The 22,240-nt window shown below is 40.9% G+C and overlaps 1 protein-coding gene across 13 annotated transcripts in view; it reads right to left on the bottom strand.

The window, feature by feature from the left end:
• Nucleotides 1-22,240, bottom strand: part of GIGYF2 (GRB10 interacting GYF protein 2) — an 81,757-nt gene that overhangs the window by 2,185 nt on the left and 57,332 nt on the right. For 5 of the 13 annotated variants that reach the window (XM_068954851.1, XM_068954861.1, XM_068954859.1 and 2 more), the window contains 20 exons: nucleotides 22,009-22,226; nucleotides 21,758-21,920; nucleotides 21,471-21,671; nucleotides 20,769-20,959; nucleotides 19,907-20,066; nucleotides 18,011-18,177; nucleotides 17,390-17,478; nucleotides 16,272-16,379; nucleotides 15,615-15,712; nucleotides 15,083-15,183; nucleotides 14,111-14,272; nucleotides 12,111-12,212; nucleotides 8,929-9,087; nucleotides 7,432-7,668; nucleotides 6,479-6,601; nucleotides 5,608-5,811; nucleotides 5,275-5,480; nucleotides 4,813-4,967; nucleotides 3,249-3,418; nucleotides 2,749-2,896 (listed from right to left, as the gene is read on the bottom strand). In XM_068954851.1, the coding sequence (XP_068810952.1) occupies nucleotides 2,749-2,896; nucleotides 3,249-3,418; nucleotides 4,813-4,967; nucleotides 5,275-5,480; nucleotides 5,608-5,811; nucleotides 6,479-6,601; nucleotides 7,432-7,668; nucleotides 8,929-9,087; nucleotides 12,111-12,212; nucleotides 14,111-14,272; nucleotides 15,083-15,183; nucleotides 15,615-15,712; nucleotides 16,272-16,379; nucleotides 17,390-17,478; nucleotides 18,011-18,177; nucleotides 19,907-20,066; nucleotides 20,769-20,959; nucleotides 21,471-21,671; nucleotides 21,758-21,920; nucleotides 22,009-22,226 (3,162 nt within the window). The remainder of the gene's footprint in view (nucleotides 1-2,748; nucleotides 2,897-3,248; nucleotides 3,419-4,812; nucleotides 4,968-5,274; nucleotides 5,481-5,607; nucleotides 5,812-6,478; nucleotides 6,602-7,431; nucleotides 7,669-8,928; nucleotides 9,088-12,110; nucleotides 12,213-14,110; nucleotides 14,273-15,082; nucleotides 15,184-15,614; nucleotides 15,713-16,271; nucleotides 16,380-17,389; nucleotides 17,479-18,010; nucleotides 18,178-19,906; nucleotides 20,067-20,768; nucleotides 20,960-21,470; nucleotides 21,672-21,757; nucleotides 21,921-22,008; nucleotides 22,227-22,240) is intronic. The other 8 variants (XM_068954855.1, XM_068954860.1, XM_068954857.1 and 5 more) reach the window with 6 other exon arrangements.

Here is a 22,240-nt window from a genome sequence, read left to right as displayed (position 1 = left end):
AAGATGATCAATCATAGATTTAGATAGAAGCATCACTTGGTCTTTTAAAGACAGATCAGCGGAAATCTCGTTTCAATTTTAATTTAAAAGATGGCATCTGCAGCGCTAACATGGTATCCGGGCACAGTGGAGACACAGCTCAACAACGTCTTGGAAGGGAGCATGTTTGAGTCAACTGGTACTTGGAAGTGCCTACCACAGTACTTAAGGGGTCCAGGAAGCCAAAGCGGTTGCTTTGTGAACTCAGATTCCCAGCGTCGACCATGCTCAACACCTCTGGGGGCATGATTAACTCCAGCTGGAGCAGTTCTATCCCTAGTTTAAATCTAAACATATGTATTTAAGAAAATTAGTGGAAATTCCATGTATTTCCATGCTTTTTACGATCTCCTAACATTGCTCAGGGGTACAGCACGATAAGGTACAATGCTACATAGGGCTACCTAGAGGGCTGAAGATACATGTAAACTTCTACCCAACATTTTAACTGTATGTTGCAACCAGAAGTGATACATGTGCGAAATGAGCAAGAAAAACCCCAATATTATATCAAGTGCAACTTTTGCAAAGAAATTCTGCTTTTATTGTTGTACCAATCCCACATGAAACGTAAGAGGAAAGGTCTTTTTTGTCCAAAGTAGCTAAACAAAACTGACGCTTCATTGTCTTGACACTTGTTCTGTGCTAGAGAACAAACCGCTTTTCACAGCCATCATCTTGAACAGATGCAAAGTGCTCTCTTCAGTAGGTTTAAGAAAACTGTTCTGGCTCCCTCTGGCGGCACTATACTACCTAGAAATTTTTGGACTTACTTTGTAGTACAGAGTACTCATTTTTATGAAATTGCACACATCGGCTGCAACTTCATTTATAATTGTATCTCGTGATTTCTTATTAATGCCACATGAGCAGGTTTTAACTACTCAACTAAACACCCGGATCAGATCCGCTGGATTAGTGGCATAAGTCAGGATTTTGCTAAAAAGATCAATATACTTCAATTCAGAAACCATTAATTTAATTGAAAAGCATAGACTACGTTGAGAACAGAAGAGGCGGAAAAAAGTAGGGTTTTATTAGACAAAGATAGCCATAAAAAAGAAGTGATTTGCATGTGGTTAATACCAAGCTGCTTTATACAAGCACGAGCTAGGTAGCACCAGCACACCGAAGACCTGTCCAGCGTGGTGCCCTAGTTTTCTTTTTATCATATGTAGCACAAACGTGGATACATTTATTCTACAAGAACACTACAACAATGCATCACATATGAAAATGCTCATCACTCCTAAGTGCTTATACGATGCCCTTATATCTTAAAGGCCACTTTACAGACACCTTTCCATCAGCACTGCAGGGGAAGATTAACTATCGTCCTCATCTCATAAAAACTAAAGTGTGACTGGGCGGGGGGAGAGGGGAGGCTAACGGTGTCAGCATCTTCATTGCTTCCAGTTCAAGACTTGTGACCAGATGTTGTGCTCCCTCCCCCGCAAGAGCTTTAGCGCCTTTTCTAAGATGGTCAGTTCATGTAAAAAAGTAGGAAGGCATAAAGGGTAAGCTTTAAGAAGCTGTTCCTTAAGAAGAAAAAAAAAAAAGATGCGCTTTCCTTTTAAAAGAATCTCTCATAAATGTCAAAAATACTCGGCATGAATTCAATAAAATAGGCATAGGTCAACTGACATCCCGGCCCTACTTAAGTTTTCAGATAACAACCAAGGTATTAAACAGCTCTCTTCATGATCAAAATGGAAAATAAACAAATATCTCCTTTTAATTATTAACTATATCTATTAAAAAAAGCAGAAGATCACTGCAGATAGAGAGCTTTTTTTATGGGCAACACGTGAGATGTTTTATTATGCAAGAAGCCTTACTATGCAAGAAGCTTTCAGGTCATCCACCACCTTTACTTGCTTGACATCATAGAAAAATATACGTTACCACCGTTACACCACCATAAATGCTAAATATATCTGGGAACATCATTTGTTCCAACAGCACCATTAAAGACCCAGGGTAACTGAAGGGATAGCCATATGTCCAAGATCGGCACATTCCTCCATATCAGAGGACAAAAAATCCCAATACATAAAAACCTGGTCTTCTGGAAAAGTTGTTTCTCATCTCTTATGACAAGCAAGTAGTGTTAATGAATATATGTTTAAAAAAAGCAAATAAATATACTCAGCTTAAATCTTTTCCTCTACTACACGTGACATTTTTCCCCAGAAAACGTGTAAGATCATTCTGAACTTCTTCCTCAAAACTACAGCCTGAAGAATTAGAGAATCTACTATTCCCCCCCCCCCCACTGAGGGAGAAAAACATACTAGAAGCCTGTCTTGTTCTTGATATCAAGACCCAATAACTAATTATTAAAATTTTCTCTAGAACACCTTTGCTCTTTGCTGCCTGCACTTGGGCAAACAAACCATAAGGGGGGGACTCTAATCAGGGACTGGAATCACTGATTAGTATATTCTACATGGTACCATACTCTGGCCCAAACTAACCCCAGGAGCGTTAGACAAAGATGTTTTCCATGAATCTATTTCAGTAAAAAAAAAAAAAATCTTTTAATAATGCATCACAGACTCTAAAGAAGGTTCAACTTTCACCTTTTCTGCTTGAATTCAATAGTCACATTTAGATGAACAAGATTTCTACATTCCACAAGGCTTTCCCCCCACCCCTAAAAATATTAATTTTGGAAGAAAAAAAACAAACAAACAAACCAAAACTGACCTAGCAAGCTGGGATCTGCGCGAACCATCTTCTGTTTCTTCTTTTTCTTCCCACTCTGCACAGCCTCAAAATTGGATTGCTGGTTGTTGCTCTGATTGGTCTGAAAGACCGAATGTAGCGAACTGTGGTTCATCCCCCACACTGAATCCTAGAAAGGAAACAAGTACAAGATCACAACATGGAACTAAGTTTTGTTTATTTATCCTGAAAACATTCAGAGACCCCAATTCACTTTCTATATCGCATGTGCGGTAGCACTATCTCCCTAAAGCATCCTGGCCAGCACAAGTCCCTATTTGATCTGCAGCTGGCCTCAACTGTTATTTAGCTACAAAGGATGCATGATCCTACAGTAAATAATTGAAATGTGCTTTTGCCTCTGCATTTCACATCACCTCTAAAATCCTGCTCACCCCCTATCAAACTAGCAGAAATGCAGGCTCTTTAGACTCATAGATAGTATCTATTTACTTCTATGGACTGTAGCAAGTAAGATTTACCTGTTGCTGCTGTTGTTGCCGCTGCTGACTGGCTTTCTGTTTGGCACGGCGCTCAAGAAACTGCTTGGCAAACTCCTTGGCCTCAGGAGTATCTCCAAGATAGGCTCTGATGTAATCATGCACCTCATAGGGAGACTCTACTTCCTTTAGGAAGGACACAAACGTGGGAACTGCAAGAAGAAGATGGCCATGAGAAAACGTATGGGCAGATGCGTGAACGCATACACGCAAAAACCCACAAAGTTTGGATTTCTGTTTCAAATACTTGCCAACCTAGTAGCCACGGCAAGAAGCTTGTCCTTTTAAGCTCCCTGCAGCAAAGCCCTACAAAGCAACGTTTCATTTACTCTACAGGCAAAGCACGAATAAGAAAGCCAGCTAATGTGACGAGAAGGAAGATTAAACTGACAACCCTAAGGGAACATTAGCCCATTAGCTTTAGACACTGCCAGTTTGGAAGCTAATTTGAAATTAACGCCAGGCCCAAATGGAAAATACTCTCTTCAGTGCTATCATCAATACATTTTCTTTTTGGGCTGAAGCACAAGAAGGCGCAGTCCACAGTGGTTGACCTGACCTGCAAGCAACTGAAGTTCAACAGTGAGCACATTTGCAAGCCTCCTTTACCATCTTTTGTCTTTAGAATACTTTTGCTGCACTGGGTTATTTAACATGGAGAAAGGCAAAGCAAATCAGAAGCCAGGAAGACACCACGGCAACAGCTTGTCACCTGTGACACAACATATCCCTGAAAGCATGGAAGCTCACTGCAGACATACGACACCGGGCAGCACTACAGAGCACAGCCTCTCTTCCGACACCAGATGCAGCTAGTTAATATATCACAGATCAGGCCAACAAGGTACTTTGAGCATATATGGGTTACAGAGGAGAAGAGAAGCTAAGGCACTGCAATTGAGAGGCACAGTCCCAGAGCAGTCCCACCGTCCCTTGGAGTAGTTCTGGTTCTCCAGTCAGGCTCCAGAGCCCCACAGAACCACAACTTTGCAACATGTGGATGCTGAAGCACAGGCATCTGCACAGGTCAGGACAGAAGGGAACAGGATGCCTGCAGTGCTTGGTTGTAAGAAAGTTTCAGTTTGTGATCTCACACTGGGGGTTCCTCTACATGCCCTCCAGCAGAGTATGCAAAAACCAACCAGTTTCCCTCTCTCCCTCCCTGCCCCCCCCTCAAAAAGCAGCTTTACAGAGGGACATACAATAATTTTGCCTGCACTTAAAGTCAACTGGATCCTCATTCGTCTGCCTGATACTGCTTCCCCTTTCTTCCAAGGGGAAGTTCTCAACAGGGCTCTAGGTGACAGATTTTAAAACTGGTTCCAATTCCAACTGATTTTTAATATTTAACCTATTGAAAAATCATGGAGAAGACGATATAGCAGTTCTTAGGACCACCATTTAGGAATTATGCCATTTTGCTGACTGCACTGAAAAATTACTTCAATTAGCATCATTACTTTTCCTCAGAATTATCAACTCAGTAGACAAACCTGATACTGTTTGTCAGGAAGCACCACAGCGAACATTCCTGCCCGCCTCTTACCATCTAAGTTATTGGCTGTGTTGAGTGCATGAAGCATCTGTTCACACCACTGAGTGAATCCATCCTGGGCTTTATTAACCCCCTGGAACAATTTCAACAGCTTCTCCTCTTCTTCCACCTTCTTGTTTTGTCTACTTGTAATACCTACAGATTTACTGAGATAAAGAAAAAGCAGATAATACTACAGTTACAAACTATCAGACTTACCAACAGCACAGCATACAGCACAGCGCTACAACACTCACTAGTTTACAAGAGGCAAACACTGTTTAAAAACCAACTCATTTTCCAAGCAGGTGCCAAAATAATTTGTGACTGATCACCTATTAGCTATTTTGGTTGTCAAAATAGATCCTGAGTGACACACAAAAAAAGGAAAATACACACAGATGCTATAATTGCTTAGTGATCATCTCAGGACCGGTAGCCTTTCTTTGCAAAAGCTCCTTCCCCAATTCCTACCTGAGGCTGGCATTGCTTTTGTTTTTATTGGTCGAGTTACGAGGTCCCACTTCCTTCACTGCATCATCCCAGAAACCCATGTTTGAGTTTTTGGTATCAGCATTACTCCAGATGCTACTGACTAGGTCAGATGCCCACTGGTTGCTGGGATTAGTGTTTAGGGAGCCCCACACTGAATTCCCAATGCTGGTGTGCAGGTTAGAGTGCTGTTGAAACATAACAAAGAGATCCTGGTTATTAGCACCAGACCTGGCGGAACAGTAATGAACAGACATGGAGAACTGTCATGTACTGTTTCCCTCCATACACGGATTAGACAAACACTGTTCGTACCGTAGTATTTCTGACTCTGTTCGGCTGCTGGTGCTGCTGTTGCTGCTGTTTCTGCATCTGCCTTGCCTCTTCCTGCTGTATCTCCAGCAGCGACTTAGTGGTGCCTGTTGGTTTGGTGACATTACCCCAGCCTGACAGTTTTTGCTGCTGTTGCTGCTGCTGTTGCTGGAGGGCTTTCATCAGTTCACGCTGCTGACGTCTTTGCTGTTGCACACAAGACAAAAACGCTTGGTCATACTTCCAGGAGATCATTAACATTCAAAATTCCAACAGGGAAATTGATTTTATACAGATTTCAGTTTCTTCTGCAGATGTCTGGCTGACTTAACATTATTTTTGTGCTATTATAGATCCTCCAAAAAAGAGGGCACTAAGTGTGACTACTGAAGGCAAACTGTTTATTAGCTTAAGATAGGATAGTTTGCTTAATTGTTATGACTGTTGCTAGCCAGGCATTTGGGATTTTGGGGGAATACCTCCTCCCACCACAATTTTTTCTTTTAAATGGCCTGGTTTCATGCATATCTACAAAGCATATTACAGCATAGATGTGAAACCACTTAACATTGTTTCTTGAACATATTATACTCCTAGGATTAAAAGAAAAAAAGAGTAGCACCTGCCCTCCTTTCAGAATATTTGTATTAAGACACTATAAAAAACCTTCAAATAAATACCTACTGAATCTATGATTGAAGCAAAGGATTAACTTTTACCTGTGTTTTGCTATTTCAATAAAAACATTCTTCATCCTCATCATTCTCTTTCCTACCAATCACTTAATCAACAGTTAAGCAGCCATTCTGTCAAGTCCACTCTAATTAGCAAGTTACACTCCCTCAGCGTCAGTTTTGGTTTTTTTTTTTTTCACCTCTTCTCGAAGCTGCCGTTCTCGTTCCTCTTCTAACTTCTGGATTTCTGCCAATGACAGTGTTGCCTGGGATTGACACGCTCCTGAATTTGATTGCTGACCCCATGTTGAAGACGAAGGGAGCTGGGCCAAAAAAGTCATCAATAAGAATTACAAAAACCTTTTAGGGAATACTACTAAAGTATAAACATGAAAAATTAGTATAAGCCACAGGGCACAAGAAAAAGGGGGACAAAAGGTCACCTTTAAACTTTGATAAAACATTGAAAAGTATAAAATAGTATAAACTATTAAAATGCACACTAAATTAAAAACAGTATGTTTCTTTAAATTGTCATCTGATGCATCAAGTGTCAAAGCAGCACTATATCAAGAATAAAGTAACACATCACTGGTCTGAAAAATAGCAATCAATTTTAATTTCAAAGACTTATGTTGTTATTATGTGCTTGCATGCTTTTCGTGGAATAAATACAAGGAAACCGTATAATGCTTTTTGGAAGAAATGACTCAAACACAGCATGGCATTTATCTCATACACACAGCTCAGTTGCCTTTTCCTGGAGAAAATAACCAGGACCCAAAGTTACATTTATCCTAATGAATCTACAGGATGGGGAACTGAAAAGCCTTTTTAGCAGGTGTGTTAGTCAAACACTAGACTGACAAGACAGAGATGGCCTCTCTGCATTCAGCAAACTAAGCTTTTCAGATCTATAGCAATGCTTAAGTCAGTACTTTTCAGTAAGCTTCTCTTGACTGAACCTGCTCCTTCTATTTGTTTTGCAATTTTTTTCTTCCTCTTGTTTCTCCCGTCACTCTGATAAACATAGTTTACTCTCTGCCTTCCTCCGATAGTTCATCTCTCCCTGGTCTGCTCAATCCTGAATCCTGTGGCCGTTTACTTAATACACTGAATTGAACAAGGGAGTTAAACTGTAGGCATGCATTACCTTCATTTGTGCAAGTTGCTGCTGTTGCTGCTGCTGTTGCAGTCGTCGTAAAGCCTCCTGCTGCTGCTGCCTCTGTCTCATTATTTCTTTCTGGCGCTGGAGTTCCAGCTCCTTGCGCTTTCGCTCTTCTTCTTCGAGCCGCTGCCTGGCTGCCTCTTCTTCCATGCGTAGCCGACTTTCCTCAAGTCGCCGTTGAGCTTCTTCCTCTTCACGTGCCCACTTGGCAGCCTCCTCTTCCTTCCCAGGACACAAAAGAAGAGTAAAGTCTCTAAGTTGACTTAGAAATCTTAAATTACTTTAAAAAGGCCCCGCTCTGTTCTGTCAGGTTCTCTAAATATTAGAATTGATCTGTGGCCTGGGCTATGTTGTTCATTTACCTTTATATTCCTCAGGGTGAAAGCCCCCAAAAGCTAGTCTAGATTCCCTCAAAATACAAGTTTCACATCGCTCCACCAAAGGACCGAAAAAGAGAGGCATCTCCCTAGTTCAGGCTGGCCAACTTCATACCACCTTCCTTCTGGAAATTGTCCACCTTTCCTTCCTTCCTGAGCTTCTTCTATATGCTTATCTTACTTACAGTCAAGCACCGCTGTACTTTCAATGCAACAGAACTTATATAGGAACAGAGGGATAAAAGCCTTAGATTAAATTTGATATGGCAAGGTGGGGGGGGGGGGGGAAGAAAAAACTGACAAAAAGCAATGCTTACTGCTGAACACTAGAGCTGCAAAGGGAAAGATGCTTCTACTAACAAGGAGACAACTGTGTGGTGGGACCGAAATGGTAACGAATGTCTTATTAGGAAGGGTGCTGAAAAATGAAGTTCTTAAATAACTGGTAATTCTGAAACAGATCTAGAAATCAATGCGAAGCCAATTGTGTTTTAAGGTTAGTTTGATTTAGGACTGTGACAGAATCAATTAGGGAACTGGAAGCTCAGATCCTCCAGTGTGGACTCCAAAGCCAACCCCAAGGGAAAAACTGTTAAAAGTAAGGCAAGAAGGGGTGGGGGGAGGGGGAGAGAGAAAAAAAGCTGTGACTTTTGGAAGCAGGTATAGTCTTGGCAGAGTACAGACAGATCGGCACAACAGATCACCTCAGAGGAAAGTTTACGATAACACTTCTACACTAAAGACTGGGAGAATGCCAACTTGCAACATAAACTATCATTCTGGTACAGTATTGTAGGTATTCTGCCTTTCTTACACAAGAAGGATTAAAAATATGCTGCAAAGCCATTCTTAAGGCGCATATATGTGACGAAAATCCACACATTCTACAAATATCTCTTTTCCAAAGGCAAGATCAGATTTTGTTTTGTTTCAATCAGGACAGAGGTAAACAACCTATTTTATATTCACTTGATACTGTCTATGAGCTTTCAATTCCTCCACAAATACTGATGTTCTTCTTGGACACGTATGCAAGTTTCAAAGCTCATTCAGTTCTGGCTGCTCCCCTAATTAAACGTAATAGATCCCTTTTGCCAGTTTTCACCTGTTTACGAAGTAATTCCTCTCGCTGCCGCCTTTCCTCCTCTTCTCTTCTCCTCTCTTCCAACCTTCTAAGTGCTTCTTCCTGTTGTTGCCGCTCCTCTTCCTCCCGTTGCCGTCTTAGTGCAATTTCCTGCTCTCTCTGCCTCCTCAGGGCTTCTTCCTGAAGTTGGGAAGAAAACGTCAATCTATAAACTCATTTATGAACTGCATGAGAACACAGACTACAACATAGCCTGGCCATGTGAATGCCTCAATGAAAGCTTCTCCGCTCCAAGCGGAGCGCCAACCAAAAGATTAAACACCAAAGACCCACATGTTAAGAAGCTTTCTGATGCGATGTGCATTTCATACATAAGTGACTTGTTTTAATGAGAAGAAAAATATGAAATCATTGACTATCTTTGCTTTTATACAAAAAACGACTGCACAGAAAGAAAATAATTAAACAGTGAGATTCCTCTTTCCAGTATATAACAACTATATTTGAATGTATGCATTTTGATGTGCAGATGCCTCAATAATCCCTTTTTCAGGTGTCAACTAGAGGTGGAAACTTTTCCTGCACCAGGTGTTTCTATATACTGGCTATTCAAAGTGCACTACAAAACTCAAACCATGCCTCCAGATGCCAGAAAGAAGCTGAAGCAGCCCAGTGCGCTCAAGGATGCTGTTACCTTGGGAAGTCCCAGAGGGATGGAGCTCAGTGAAAGGGCTTTGATTGGGCTTTCCCTAAATTACTTAAATTAGGGCAGTGAAAAGTCCCCTAAGGGTTTTGATTTTTGGCTATCCCTAGATTTAAATATCTTCCAATAAATTGTGTTTTGTTTTCCAAGTACTGAAATTATTTACTTTCCCTCCCTCTCTTAACACATCGACCTTCCCAGAGAGAAACATCAGCACCCTTTCCTACTGCTCTGAAGAGCAATGCAAACAAATTTCCACTGCTTGTTCTTTGGAGGAATAGGGCACAACTAGCCTTCCGGCCTCCTCTATGGTGTCAAACAGGAGCAACATCTGCGCGTTTTTTCTCCCTGCTTCTGACTTCCCCTTACATAAATTAGTCATGCTTATTGCAGCCTTTTCCAGTTTCTGAAATTCAGCAACTGTATGAGGCCGCTCTGCTTTCCATCCCATCTATCCACTTTCTGACCTATCCCTCTGGCTCAGCTCAGACTTTCTACTTTTTGGACATGGACATTTTTAAAGCGTTCATACATGTATTTTCCTTTGGACAGTCAGTACCGTGCAATTTTACTGCTACAATTTTCCATGAGAAATATGCTACCCACAGGAATAGGGGAGGCTAGTTGTGCAGCACAGAGATATTAATTTTGAACTTTGTTAAAACGAGAGTTAATTCTAAAATCCAAGACTCTTATTCATATATACACAGCATAGATAAATCGCAATACAGTTCACTGAACAAGTGGACCAGGTTTCTCTCTGACAAAGGCTAACTTCGGTCGTCTATGATATAACTGTCCAGTAGAGAGAGAGAGAGAGAACATTCTTCTTAACCAGTCCTGTGGGATTGAAGAACTGCAGGCTGCAAGCCAAAAATATAATTCATACCCATGTGTATCACTCAAGTGGTTTGATGCTAAAGAACAACAAAAAGATTGTTCCGTTTTTTTCTCCCTCGATGAAGCGTAAGCATGATTATTGAGGTAGTCTTCCACAAATTGGACATAAAATAGTAGCCTGTGAATCATTTCCTCTTTATTCATTTAAGGTTTTGACTTCTCATATTCAGCTTCAAGCCCAACGCTCGATGCCTGGACCATTGTTGTAACCTGAGCCTTGTAACTGGATTAATTGGGCACACACAGTCAAGTCACAACAATCAAGTGTCCCCAGTGCAAGCGCTGAAAAATTTCTGCTTGTTGTTTCTTCTATCGAAGAGTTTACTGAGAGGACTGGAGGTGTGCAAGCCTGTGGTCGGTTTGACCAGAGACCACGCACACACACCAGGATCTCTGCTCGGGACACCCAGGCATGAGGCAGGCCAGGCAGCGGGGACGTTCAGCACTCGGCAGTGACAGAACGTGCGCTACTCGAGAGAGAAGAACAAAAAAGTCACTAAGTCCTCCTGCGTGACAGCGGTTCACTGACATCTCTGCCCTAATTTCCCTTTGGGAAATGAGACTGTTAAGTACCATTAATAAAGACGCAGAGATCTCCTCCTTTCCTCAGGTCTGCCAGAAGAGACACTGCTGAATGACAGGAATGTAAAAGGGGGTGGGAGGAAGACTCTTCTTTCCCCTAAAGATGAACAGAGTCTGATTTGTAACAAAATAGAAAAAAAAAAAAAGTCCTGCAACATAGCAAAAAGCTGGGAACCATGTGGTTGATGTAGTTCTTCCTCCCCCCGCCCCCACTCTTCTTCATAGCTATAGAAAAAGTTTCCTCAGTGTTCATTTCTACATCTTTTCATTGTTCAGTGGTTTTGTTTGAGCAGGTGGCCAAAAACCACCCCTAGCTCTCTCTCCTGCTTCCTGCTGCTGACTTTTACAGAAAATGGACAGGTTCATTCCTTTGGCTCTTACTGATTCGTGATTTCTGACTCCATGAGAACCTAATGTTCTTTAGCATCAACTACTTTTCTAATAATTGTTTTTCAAATACATACACACATCTTGCTGAATACACAAGATATTTCAGATATTTTAAAATATCTATAATATTGCACAAGATGCTTAAGTAGCATCTCCCATTTCAGGTTAACATCTTACTTCAGTAGGCTCTGGATGCTTAAACAAAATATTATAGAACTTTTTGCAGCTGGTAACAGCTGTAATTCTGCTTCCTTTTGTTATTAAAGCCTACCAATTTTTCAGTTTTTTGGATTTCACTTTTGGGTCAGATGCTTTAAGGGGGAGCATTACAGATACAATTGAGGAAAAACAATTATTAGCTACATGTTAAACCTCAGATTTTGTTAGAAAACAGAAAATAACATCATACCACAAGGAAGGAAAAGGAAAAACACCCACATATCCAGGAGCTACACAAACTGGGTATTACTGTTTGTAATTCTATGGTGCAAGTAATTGATGGAAACTATGAACAGAACTGGATTCAACATCATTTGGCATGAAATTTCATCCTATATGATTTAATTGATATTAGTTATTTTTTTAATTATTATTTTAAAAATTCACCATCAACAGTGTATTTACTAACCTTATATACTAGTCTTTTATGCAGTATTACATCAAAAGCCTTCCTGAAGTCCAGGCAGATTAAGTCTACTGCTTCACCCCTCTCAGCTCTCACTGTCACCTCCTCAAAAGAAGTTAATCAAATTTGTTAAGCATCATCTCCTCTGTAAAAGCCTGTGCTAATAAATCAGTTCATCACTGACTCTACAATGCCTTTCAGTACAGAGGTCAGATTCAAATATTAGACCAGTTCCCCTTCTTTTTGTAAGGAATTAAATAAAACATTAAGCCCTCCTCTGGAAAGAGAAACTAAACTCTTTGCTACTTTATAAAAGTTCTACTGCTCAAAATTAAGCGTTGTGGCAATTATTCCATTGGTAATGAATTCAGACATTTGCTGTTACTGCCTTCCAGTCCCATTCTCCTTCCTCCTTGTAAACATTTCTTTCCTATGACATCTCAGAGAGGGAGAGAATGAGACTGTTTTGTGGACAAATCCAAAGTGGACAAAAATTTCTGAATGTAATAGATGCTTCTAAGAAGTTACACACAAGGGCAAAACCATCAGTCTGAAAAGAAACTTAATCCAAGGTCTATTGGGAGCCAGAATGGATGAAACACACTGAGTTACCAGGTGGACAGCTGAAGAGTTACTTACTACTAGAACAGATCTAAAACAATTTATCTCACAGTTAAACTTCTGAGTATATTATTGCTTCAATGCTACAATAAAGCCTAACCTTGAGTACCAGAGGATACTTTTCCACTATATACCATAATGGCTTACCTTATATGAAGATGACATGTTAGAGTAAGGAGCCATTTATTTATAGACTCAGTTCTTAACGATACCATGAAAGCTAACTATATAGCACAGTACATTCTATTGAAACATATCTTCAGTGAGAAAACCCAAACATTGAGTGAATATATAAGGTCCATGACTAATAAAGATCTTGGAGGTTTCCTCAGAAATGTCTGGTTTAAGCCAGAAAACATTCCTTACAACTACCTACCCAAGCACATACAAAATAATATTATTTACTTATTTTTGCTATTATTATTATTTACTTCTTTTTGCTATTATACAAGCGATACTTTAGAGGGCATGTATCAACTAACTTCTTAATGAATACGCTCACAAATGTGTTTGCCCTTACCCTTCACGTGCAGGCCGGAGACCTCAACTTTCACCATTTTACTGCCCTATTATACTCAAGGAACAATTCATCTCATCTTCCACACAGAATTCAGAAATAAATGCCACAAACTTCCAGCTAATAATCTCTCCATTTCATATGCTTGTAAAGATTATGAACTTACTACAAATCCTATATTCTTCCTCGTACGGCAACCAAGAAGTCCTGTCACTGATTTTTTTTTTTTTTTTTTTTTTTAAAAACAACCATGCTTGTCCAGCACTTCCAAACTACATCCCTTCTCAAATAACAGTCCAAAAATATAAGGCTTCTAGAGTCTATGACGTAACCCTGCTAATCTTTTTTCAAGCAAAAATGCCTTAAGTTAAAGATAAGCAAATAGCAAAAAAAAAAAAAAAAAAAGGGTAGGTTTTACATCAGTTTAATTCTTTTCAGGATCGCCTCCTACATTTTCTGCATGTGAAACAGTTGCTCAATCTCCAGTCTACTCTGGAGCATCCCCTTATCAAAACAGTAGACTGCATAAATGGTGAGCAGAGATTTAACACACTAACTGGGCAGCTTACTAAAACCTAATATTACTACTAAGGAGTTGAGAGGGAATATTCCACATGGAATAAAACTCCTCAGCTCACCTATCAGAACCTATTTTGAAGTGAATCAAAAGCCCATTTCTCAAGATTGCAGTTTGGGCTCTTCAAACTTAAAAACAGGAACAGAAAAAAAATCATTTCATATACTCGCATGAAAAGTATTAAAACTGCCTTCATGCACACCTACCAGAGATTAATTAGACCCCACAGGATTCTTACAGTGGGTTTATAAAATGGCAGTAGAGATGAAGTGCACTGAGGAAACTCACTTGCTTCCTGCGGGCCAGTTCTTCCTCTTCCCGTCGTTTCCTCTCATCTTCCTGCTGCCTCCTAAGTAGCTCTTCTTGTTGCCTCCGAAGCTCCTCCTGCCTTTTCCTCTCTTCTTCCTCTCGTTTGGCCCTCATTTCCACTTCTCTCCTCTCTTGCTCTAGCTACAATTCATATAAAACTACACTCAGATGCAGGTAACATATTCCTACACCATTTCTTATGGCAGCTCCTGCTGAGATTATAGTAACAACATGACAGATGACGAAGCATCTAGAAGATGCTCGCTCTTAATTGCAATTCTACCTGTGAGTTGGTTGCCTGCTGGGGTCACATTCCTGCAATACTGTCTAGAACAACTCCTGACAATTTCTATTCTATAACAAATACCAGTTCTCTAGTCAGTCTTTCTATATCAGCTTCTTAAAGTGACTTCTGACTTCAGAAGCTAGCAGAGAGTTGCTGTGCAGTTGCCATAACCAGCTTCTGGTAATGCACAGAATAGTACAGGTTCAAACTTAGAAAAGAACTTGATACCAGACTAGCCATGAAACAACCCCAACAATTAGGACTCTCTACTATTCCCTAAACCAATTCTAGTGAAAAGAGGCAAGAATTAAGAGAAGTGTTGACAAACTGGCTCCTGCTCAGGGTTTGGCATGAGAACTTATGAGGATCGCATTTTAAAACAGAGGTGGCTAGTGAAGAGTTTTTATATGAAATGCAAAAATATTACTATTACTGCAGAGGTCAATAGTCCCACCATAGCAATAGTTTCTAAACAGCAGTCCACAAGGATTTCGTAACTGGTTTCTATAACCATATTCTCTTTATGGCATTTTCAACAAAGACCTAATCAAAATTGTACAGTGACCTGAAGTTTAAAGAGCTAATAGCATTCCACTGGCTCAAGAAACATAGTTATGCTGCAGAACAGTGATTCCAGTTTCTTAGAATATAAAACAGTTTCTGACCTTTGCAGCCTTGGCCTTCTCGAGCTGCTGAAGTTGTTCTAGAGCTGGTCCCTGAGCTGCAGTATCAATGGGGAGATCCCAGACACTGCTTCCTTCCCAAACTAGACAGCAAAGAAAAACATTGACAAACAACAGTAAGCAAACAAGCAAAAACCAATTCAAAGAATCATGGATGCTGACTGTCACTATATTCTGTGAACTAAAATTATGATAATACATAATTTTTAGTCAGTAGAGGGCCACCTTCTCTTCCTGTAGAAGAAGGCTTACCCACCACTGGATCAAGGCTGCTTCCTACAAAATTCTACACAAGAACCAGCTATCCCACTTCCTTCCATCAGGCCAAAACACCATTACAAGCTAACACTCAATCCCTCTGATCAGGATTTCTGATGACCATGCAAGAAATTACCACATTCTTCACAGCTCTCAAAGGAAACTCAAATTACAGCACAAAGTAGTCCCAATCAGTTAATATTGGTACAGAAATAATTTCACGGAACGTCAAAGAGTAATCATGTTTGTGTCTTACCTGTAGGTTGTGAGGCTGACTGAAGTTCCCAAATTGAGCCAGTGTCCGGCACTGACACAGACCTTGTTACAGGCGGCATCATGTTCTGTTCAGATATTCTGTAATACCAATAGGAAGAGTCAACGTGCCATGTCCAGGGAGAGGAGTGCTCTGAACACACATTGACATTTAATAACTTGTAACATATTCCTCTCCTTCCACGCCTCTAAGACAAAAATATGATGCAGACAATACTAGTTCCTTGAGTTCTTGTTTATCTCATTCCTGCTGTCAAGCCAAAGGCTAAGTCTGCTACTGATGCAGTTCTGCATTTGCTGCTCACAGGCAGCCTTGAGCAACGAGTATTCAGTACTGCCAGAACTCAAGCCAGCAAAGGCATTCTGTTACCAGCAGAGTAGATTTGTCAAAAAGGTATGCTTTCAGCTATAAGAGTTTCCTCCTCATTTTCAAGCATGTTCTCTGAAGTATGAGCTATACAAAATGAAAGCCTCAATATCCCACAGCTGTTTTACATTCATGTAATTTAAAAAAAAAAAAACCTGTTACACTAATATAATGAACTAACTGGAATGAGATAGACCACAGAAAAGATCACAAGTATCATTACATACAAGTCAGTATAGGACGAACGGCAATCAGCTCAAGTTGGCTACTCACCTTATCTTCAGGGCCTGGAACTGTTGCAAGAGAATAGCCAGCTGCTGCTGCTGCTGGGATGAGAGGGCTGCTTTTTGCTGCTGAGCCAGCACCTGTGCATACTGTTGTCTTCAAAAGAGAAGCAGAGAATCACTGGTATTTGTTCACTTGCTTATCTACACGCAGAACTTCTGCAACTTGGGGGTTATAGACTCGCTCTTCATGACTAACGCCCACTGATCCATATAACGTACACCCTAATTACTAGAGGAAACCATGGAATAGGGGCTTGGAAAGAACCAAAATACAAGAAATTCAAAAACTGGCCCACACAGACAAAGCGTATTCTCTCCCTCAACTGTATCAACTCATTGCTGTCCAATTTCTCTCTAAGCTGTGCAACACCACTTCCCTTTTTCGATAAGTTACATACAGATCGCTCATAAGTTGATCCAGTTTTGATGACTATCCAACTACACAAATCAATCTCCTCCCTCCTGTATCAAGGCATCTCCTACTACACTAGTAGGCTCTTGCATTATCAAATCATAAGCTGATAATCAGTATTTAAAAATCATAATCACAGCACATGTTTTCAGTACTGCTCCAAGTAGTTTACCTGACTGCTTTCTTTTCTCTGATCTCCTAAAAAACAAGTTGCAGACCTGACCTGCAACTGACTACTCTGGCAAAAATGGATGATAAACCGCTTTGTCCAGCGGTTACCCACCACAGACCTTCATAAGGTGAGCACGCAGACCAAGATAAGTTTATAGACCTCTCCACCTCCAATTCAAAAGATGCACAGCCTTCCCCGACTCCAAAACAGGAGAACTGCATTACAAGGATAGCTGGGACTCAGTTTGACCATAAAGGCTACCTATACAGCAAATCTCACCAGAGTAGCTATGCATGACACAGAATAACTCTGAAAAGTGTGCCTGAGGTAGCCATTCTCTGTCCTAATCCTGTCGGCTATCGGGGCCTCTGGCAGCTGTGGAAGCAGGCTATTGCCGTTGGAGGTGCAGCACTCCCAGCCCCATTTCCCAAGGAAACAATGACAAGAAGCTGAACCCGGATGATTAAAAATGAGGAGCAGAACACAGCCACTGGAAGGTCTCTGGGACTGGCAGTCTTACTGTATCAAAAGATGCTGATACTGGAGGTGCTGCATTTGGATCAGGGCCAACTCTTGTTGTCTAGTCAGCCGCTCTTGGTCCAGCTCGCCCTATGTTTAGGAAAAAAACATTTTTCCTACTTTAATAGCATGAACAGAAGTTTATTGCACGAACAGAAGTTTATTGCAAATGGCTCATAAGCCATGTAAAAATTACTTTCTGCACTGAAAAGACGAAGAAAATAGAGAAATACTTAGACAATGTTCAACACTTGCAAACAAAGTTTGAGTACCTAAAGATGTAATTAAAATATACAGGATTTGTTCATATAAGACAACAGGACCAAATATTACGTTAACAAAATAAACGCATTCTTAAATTAGAATAGTGTCTTTTCTCCCCTTAAATTCATATAAAGTTCGAGTATATATATTCTTAATATAAAGTTCATATATATATACACATATATACACACACACACATACATTCTGGTGCTTGGAGCAAAGTTTATATATATTTTGTTATATATAGACTTTGGTGCTTGGAGCACCTACATTTCCAAGATAGAGCATTTGACATGTAAATAATTCATTTTCCATATTTTAAAGGACTATTTGAATAGTGAAACTGCCACATAATTACCAGATGTGGAAGTGGTGCTGGACCTGGAGTGAAGGGAACTCTGCCCCACATTTTCATGATGTCTCCCAGCGGCTGGAAAGTCTCATCGCATGCTCTCTTAACCAACAGTGACATAGTGAAATAGCCAGCCTGGAACCACTCTGCCATCTCCTGATTACTGAAAGGACCTGAAACAACATCAACCAATACACATGGGGGGAACGAAAAGGGAGGCCAAGATGAGCGTACTGAAAACAAAGAGCATGGTTCTTGTTAAACACACGCAGTACCTAGTATCAGCGGTTTCTGCCCTTCTCATCCACTTGTGCGAACAGAAAAACATTTTACAGTCAAGGCTGGAGTGCCAACACACAAGTCTGGACCATTATACTGTCTACGGCATTCCTCCATATGGTCTTTATTGAGAAGTACATGACTGCTTATACTTTGCATTGGATGGTGATGAGTCAGCTCCGGGATGAAAGCTCAGGAGCCACCGTGGTGTGGAACTCAATCCAGCTAATAAATATCCTGCCTTCCTCCGAGCTCTGCAGGATCCACTAGCCAACAGCGCTAAAAGCATGAGTACTACTTCCCCACACAAACTGCACAGACAGTTAAAACAGTCTCAGACAGTTTCAATGTGAGCAATTTTGAAGGTGAGAAAGAGAGTCCTGCCTTCAAGAGTCATCTGTTATAGAAATTTTGCTTCTGGAATTTAAGAAGTGAGCAGAGCCCCCTCTGGTTGCAAGATTACATTTTTGAAGATAATTAGGAGAGGCAGTTTCTCCTTTCTCTCCCCCTAAATTACACTTCTCCCCTCCCCTTCCCAGAGAAACATTTCACTCACTTCCTTCAAAGGAGACAGTCTCCCATACTAATTCTACATACCCAAATGCAGATAAAGCCAGGATAGAAAAAAAGGTTATTTTACAGTGTAAGAATCAGATAGATATAAGCTCAGCAAAAATAACATTTTTGCTTTTCTGAAGACAGTAAGTAATTCTTGCCTTCTCCATAAGAAGCATCTTTAGAAGATACTTCCTCCAAGAGGATATGAATCCACAAGTGGTAGCCCAAGAGAAAATTATGTGGAAGCATTTACTTCTCGGGGTCCCATTCAAGGAACTACTTGTTCAAATGAGAAACTGGTAGACCATCACTGAGTAAAAGCATCCAGTGGTGACTACTGCATAGTTTATAGAGTTTGTTTTTGCTCAGAACGCTTCATGTTTAACATACTTCAGGGTTTTCTGTTCACCCCTAAAAGTTTAAGGGTGTGTAATACCTGCAGGCAAGAGACCAACACAGATCCCACAAATAACACCCCCCAAAAACCAAATTTCTGTGCAAAAATCTGAGATTTCTTAAGCGAAAACTGCAAACATGAAACAGTTGGCATTATACAAACCCGTAATACACTGCTTGCAAGCATACCTGAGAAAACGCGTGAGCCCTGGGCTTGTGAAAACTTATTCTCTCTTTTATCAAAAAAAGAAATTCTCCTTTCCTGGGTACTCCATGTCTGGGATGAGACTGGAAAAACGTTTTCACTGTTTCTCACCGATTTTTTTCGGCAAGTTACTCTGACACGCTTTTGTTTTGTTTCTCTTACTATTCAGCAATCTGAGTAGCTACTGACATGAAACCTAGCTTTAGTCTGACCTCAAATCAGAGAAACATGGAGTGATGGCAAACCCCAGGCATAGTAAGGCAGTAAACTCTGGATATCAAGTGTGCTGACGGGGGCAGTGATGGATGGCAGAACGCATTTTCAAAACCTAATTTTCTAGAGTGACAAGTTTCTTGTGCTGCTTTTGTAAAAGCAAGCTTCCATATCTGTTGGTGCTAAGTTTGTGACGAATTCTTTAACAGTTCTGTGAAACAAAAGAGGAAGTGTAAAGGGCACAGACCTACCCTGAATTTCTCCTTGTGGATCTTTGTAGTACCACTTCTGCATTGCTTCATGGAACAACGGCATAGAGGAACCCTTTGCTCTGTGCTCTTGGATTTTTGCTGCTAGTCTTTCATCATCAAGGGCACTGTCCTGCAGATATGCCACCATTTTCTCTGCTTGCTGCAGGAGACATCAAAAAGAGCAAAAAATATAGGAGTGAGTTGTGTGCTTACAGATTCCAAAATAAGCATGCCAAGTATAACAGGCTTGAACTAGCCAGAGATGCCAGATATCCAGTGATACCAGAGCATACCAGAGATTACAGGCAACTCGAGGACTGGTGTAATTACAAGAGAAACCCTGAGCTCTACCATCTTGTCAGAACCATGAATAAGCACGGTTCACATGCTTTACAAGTAAAGCTTTAAAACAACTTGCCTAGGTGGTCCCATGCAGTACCACCACTGCGAGGAATAACACAAGTATGGAAGTACTAGCACAAAAAAAGCTCTACATCCAGCAGTTGCCAAGCTTTCATGAATAAAGTCTACGCTTCATTTATGTGCACATATTTTTTTGCATCCGTCCTACACTTTATGATTTCTCTGGGAAAATTGTAAGGCTACTTGACAGTGGCCACAAGCACTAAGATCTGCAGGTCGTTAACAGAGGACACAGTACCTTTATTATGGTAAATGCCACATAAGCTTTAATTATTCTCCACAAAAATTATGGGGGGGGGGGGGGGGAAGTAGTTTCAGTATACTTTGTGGCTTATAAAATCTAAGCTATATTTCTGCTTTTACAGGCTCTAAGAGTTTTGCATTCCACATTCCTCCACTCTCAAAATTGTTTATTACAAAGGAATTTGAAAAATTTTACCTGTTCTAGGTGTTTGAGGCCTTCTTCATCATCTGGATCAGTGGGAATATTGCCCATGCCTGGAGCAGCTGTGACAGGTGTCTGAACTGGCCGTAGAGCAGGATTTGAATTGGAAACAGGAGGAGGAAGATGAGCAGGAGAAGCTGTATCTGGAGAAATCTGTGGCAGAGGTTGAGCAACAGAAGCCAAATCTAAAGAAAAAGCTAAAAATTAGTCCATTATCTTTGCAAAAGTCACTTTCAACTGTGTTAAAGTTCCTTGCAGAAAACAACATCCAGCAACTCAAAATTAGCATCAAAGCAAAAAACTTCTCAGATCTAAGTATGACTGTGCGCTTGTACAGTTTATAGCACTGACACCCAACTTAACTTCAAGGAACAAGCAGTTCAGTCCTAACAGTGCAAAACTGCATAGACTAGCATATCCTGTTCCTTGCCACATACATTTGCCCAGACTAATCTGCACTGCCACAGTGAGGCACATCTGCAACTAGCTCATGTTTCTCTAGATTATGTTGCAAAATGAAGTACAGGCACATCCCAAGCATGCGAGATGGCATTTCCAATAAATCTTATTTGTATTTATAGAGCAGTTGGTGACCTTAGTTTTCATTGCCATAGTTCAGTCCTCATCTCTTAAAAGAGACCAAGTCTAATCACAATGAAGTAGGGAAACTTACTAAATTTCTATCAAGTGTATTACCTTCCCCTCTGTTTGACATTTTGGCTGACGGTGTAGTCTCTGCTCGAGTCTCTTTATCTTCTGTTTTTTCTGTTCTTTCTGGGACAGACTCTTCTTTCCTTTCAAAAAGGTTAGTCTGCAGCGGGTCCTGAGGCTGGGATTTCGGTGGGGTATCTGACCTGGCAGCTGGTGAAGACGTTCGGACTGCTTCTTCTGCTGTTTCTGCAATATCGAATGGTTCTACTTAACTGAATTAAAAGAAATCCTATATTGTAGCATACAACTGATGCATTAGAAGTCCCCCTTACCAGCCACTACTCTCTCTGTTTTCTCCCCCTCTTTCTTGGTCATCTTTTCATGATCTTTGGCTTCTTCATTGTGGCTCCCTTCAGAGTCAGACCTTTCTTCCCCTTCCTCCACAGGCCGGAAGTCCATTTCCTGCTCCTCAGGGATTGGCTCCTTCTGCACCTTCTACAAAGTCAACATAATCATTCATAATCTACCTGACATAAGAGGACGTTTGCTCAAAGCCAACACAAGACCCAACATAGCTTCTCACCTTTAAAGAGAGAAAGGCTCCAGAGGAGTCAAATGTTCCCATTTCTTCTTCTGCATCTTCTAAGCACCACTCAGGGAGGCTGTCCCTGTCGTCGTCCAAACTGCCACTGCCACACCGTACTCGTCGATAACCTCGTTCATCATCTCGTTCCCGGAAATCAAATTCAAACCTCCGCCGTCGCTCCACGTGCTCTCGCCAGCCTGCAGAACGAGGGCCGTCTAAGGTGGGGGGA

The sequence above is a fragment of the Struthio camelus genome, chromosome 9 (genome assembly GCF_040807025.1).
Source record: "Struthio camelus isolate bStrCam1 chromosome 9, bStrCam1.hap1, whole genome shotgun sequence".
NCBI classification, from domain to species: Eukaryota; Metazoa; Chordata; class Aves; order Struthioniformes; family Struthionidae; genus Struthio; species Struthio camelus.
Note: the sequence above shows the minus strand (reverse complement) of the source record. Positions and strands in the feature narration are given on the sequence as shown.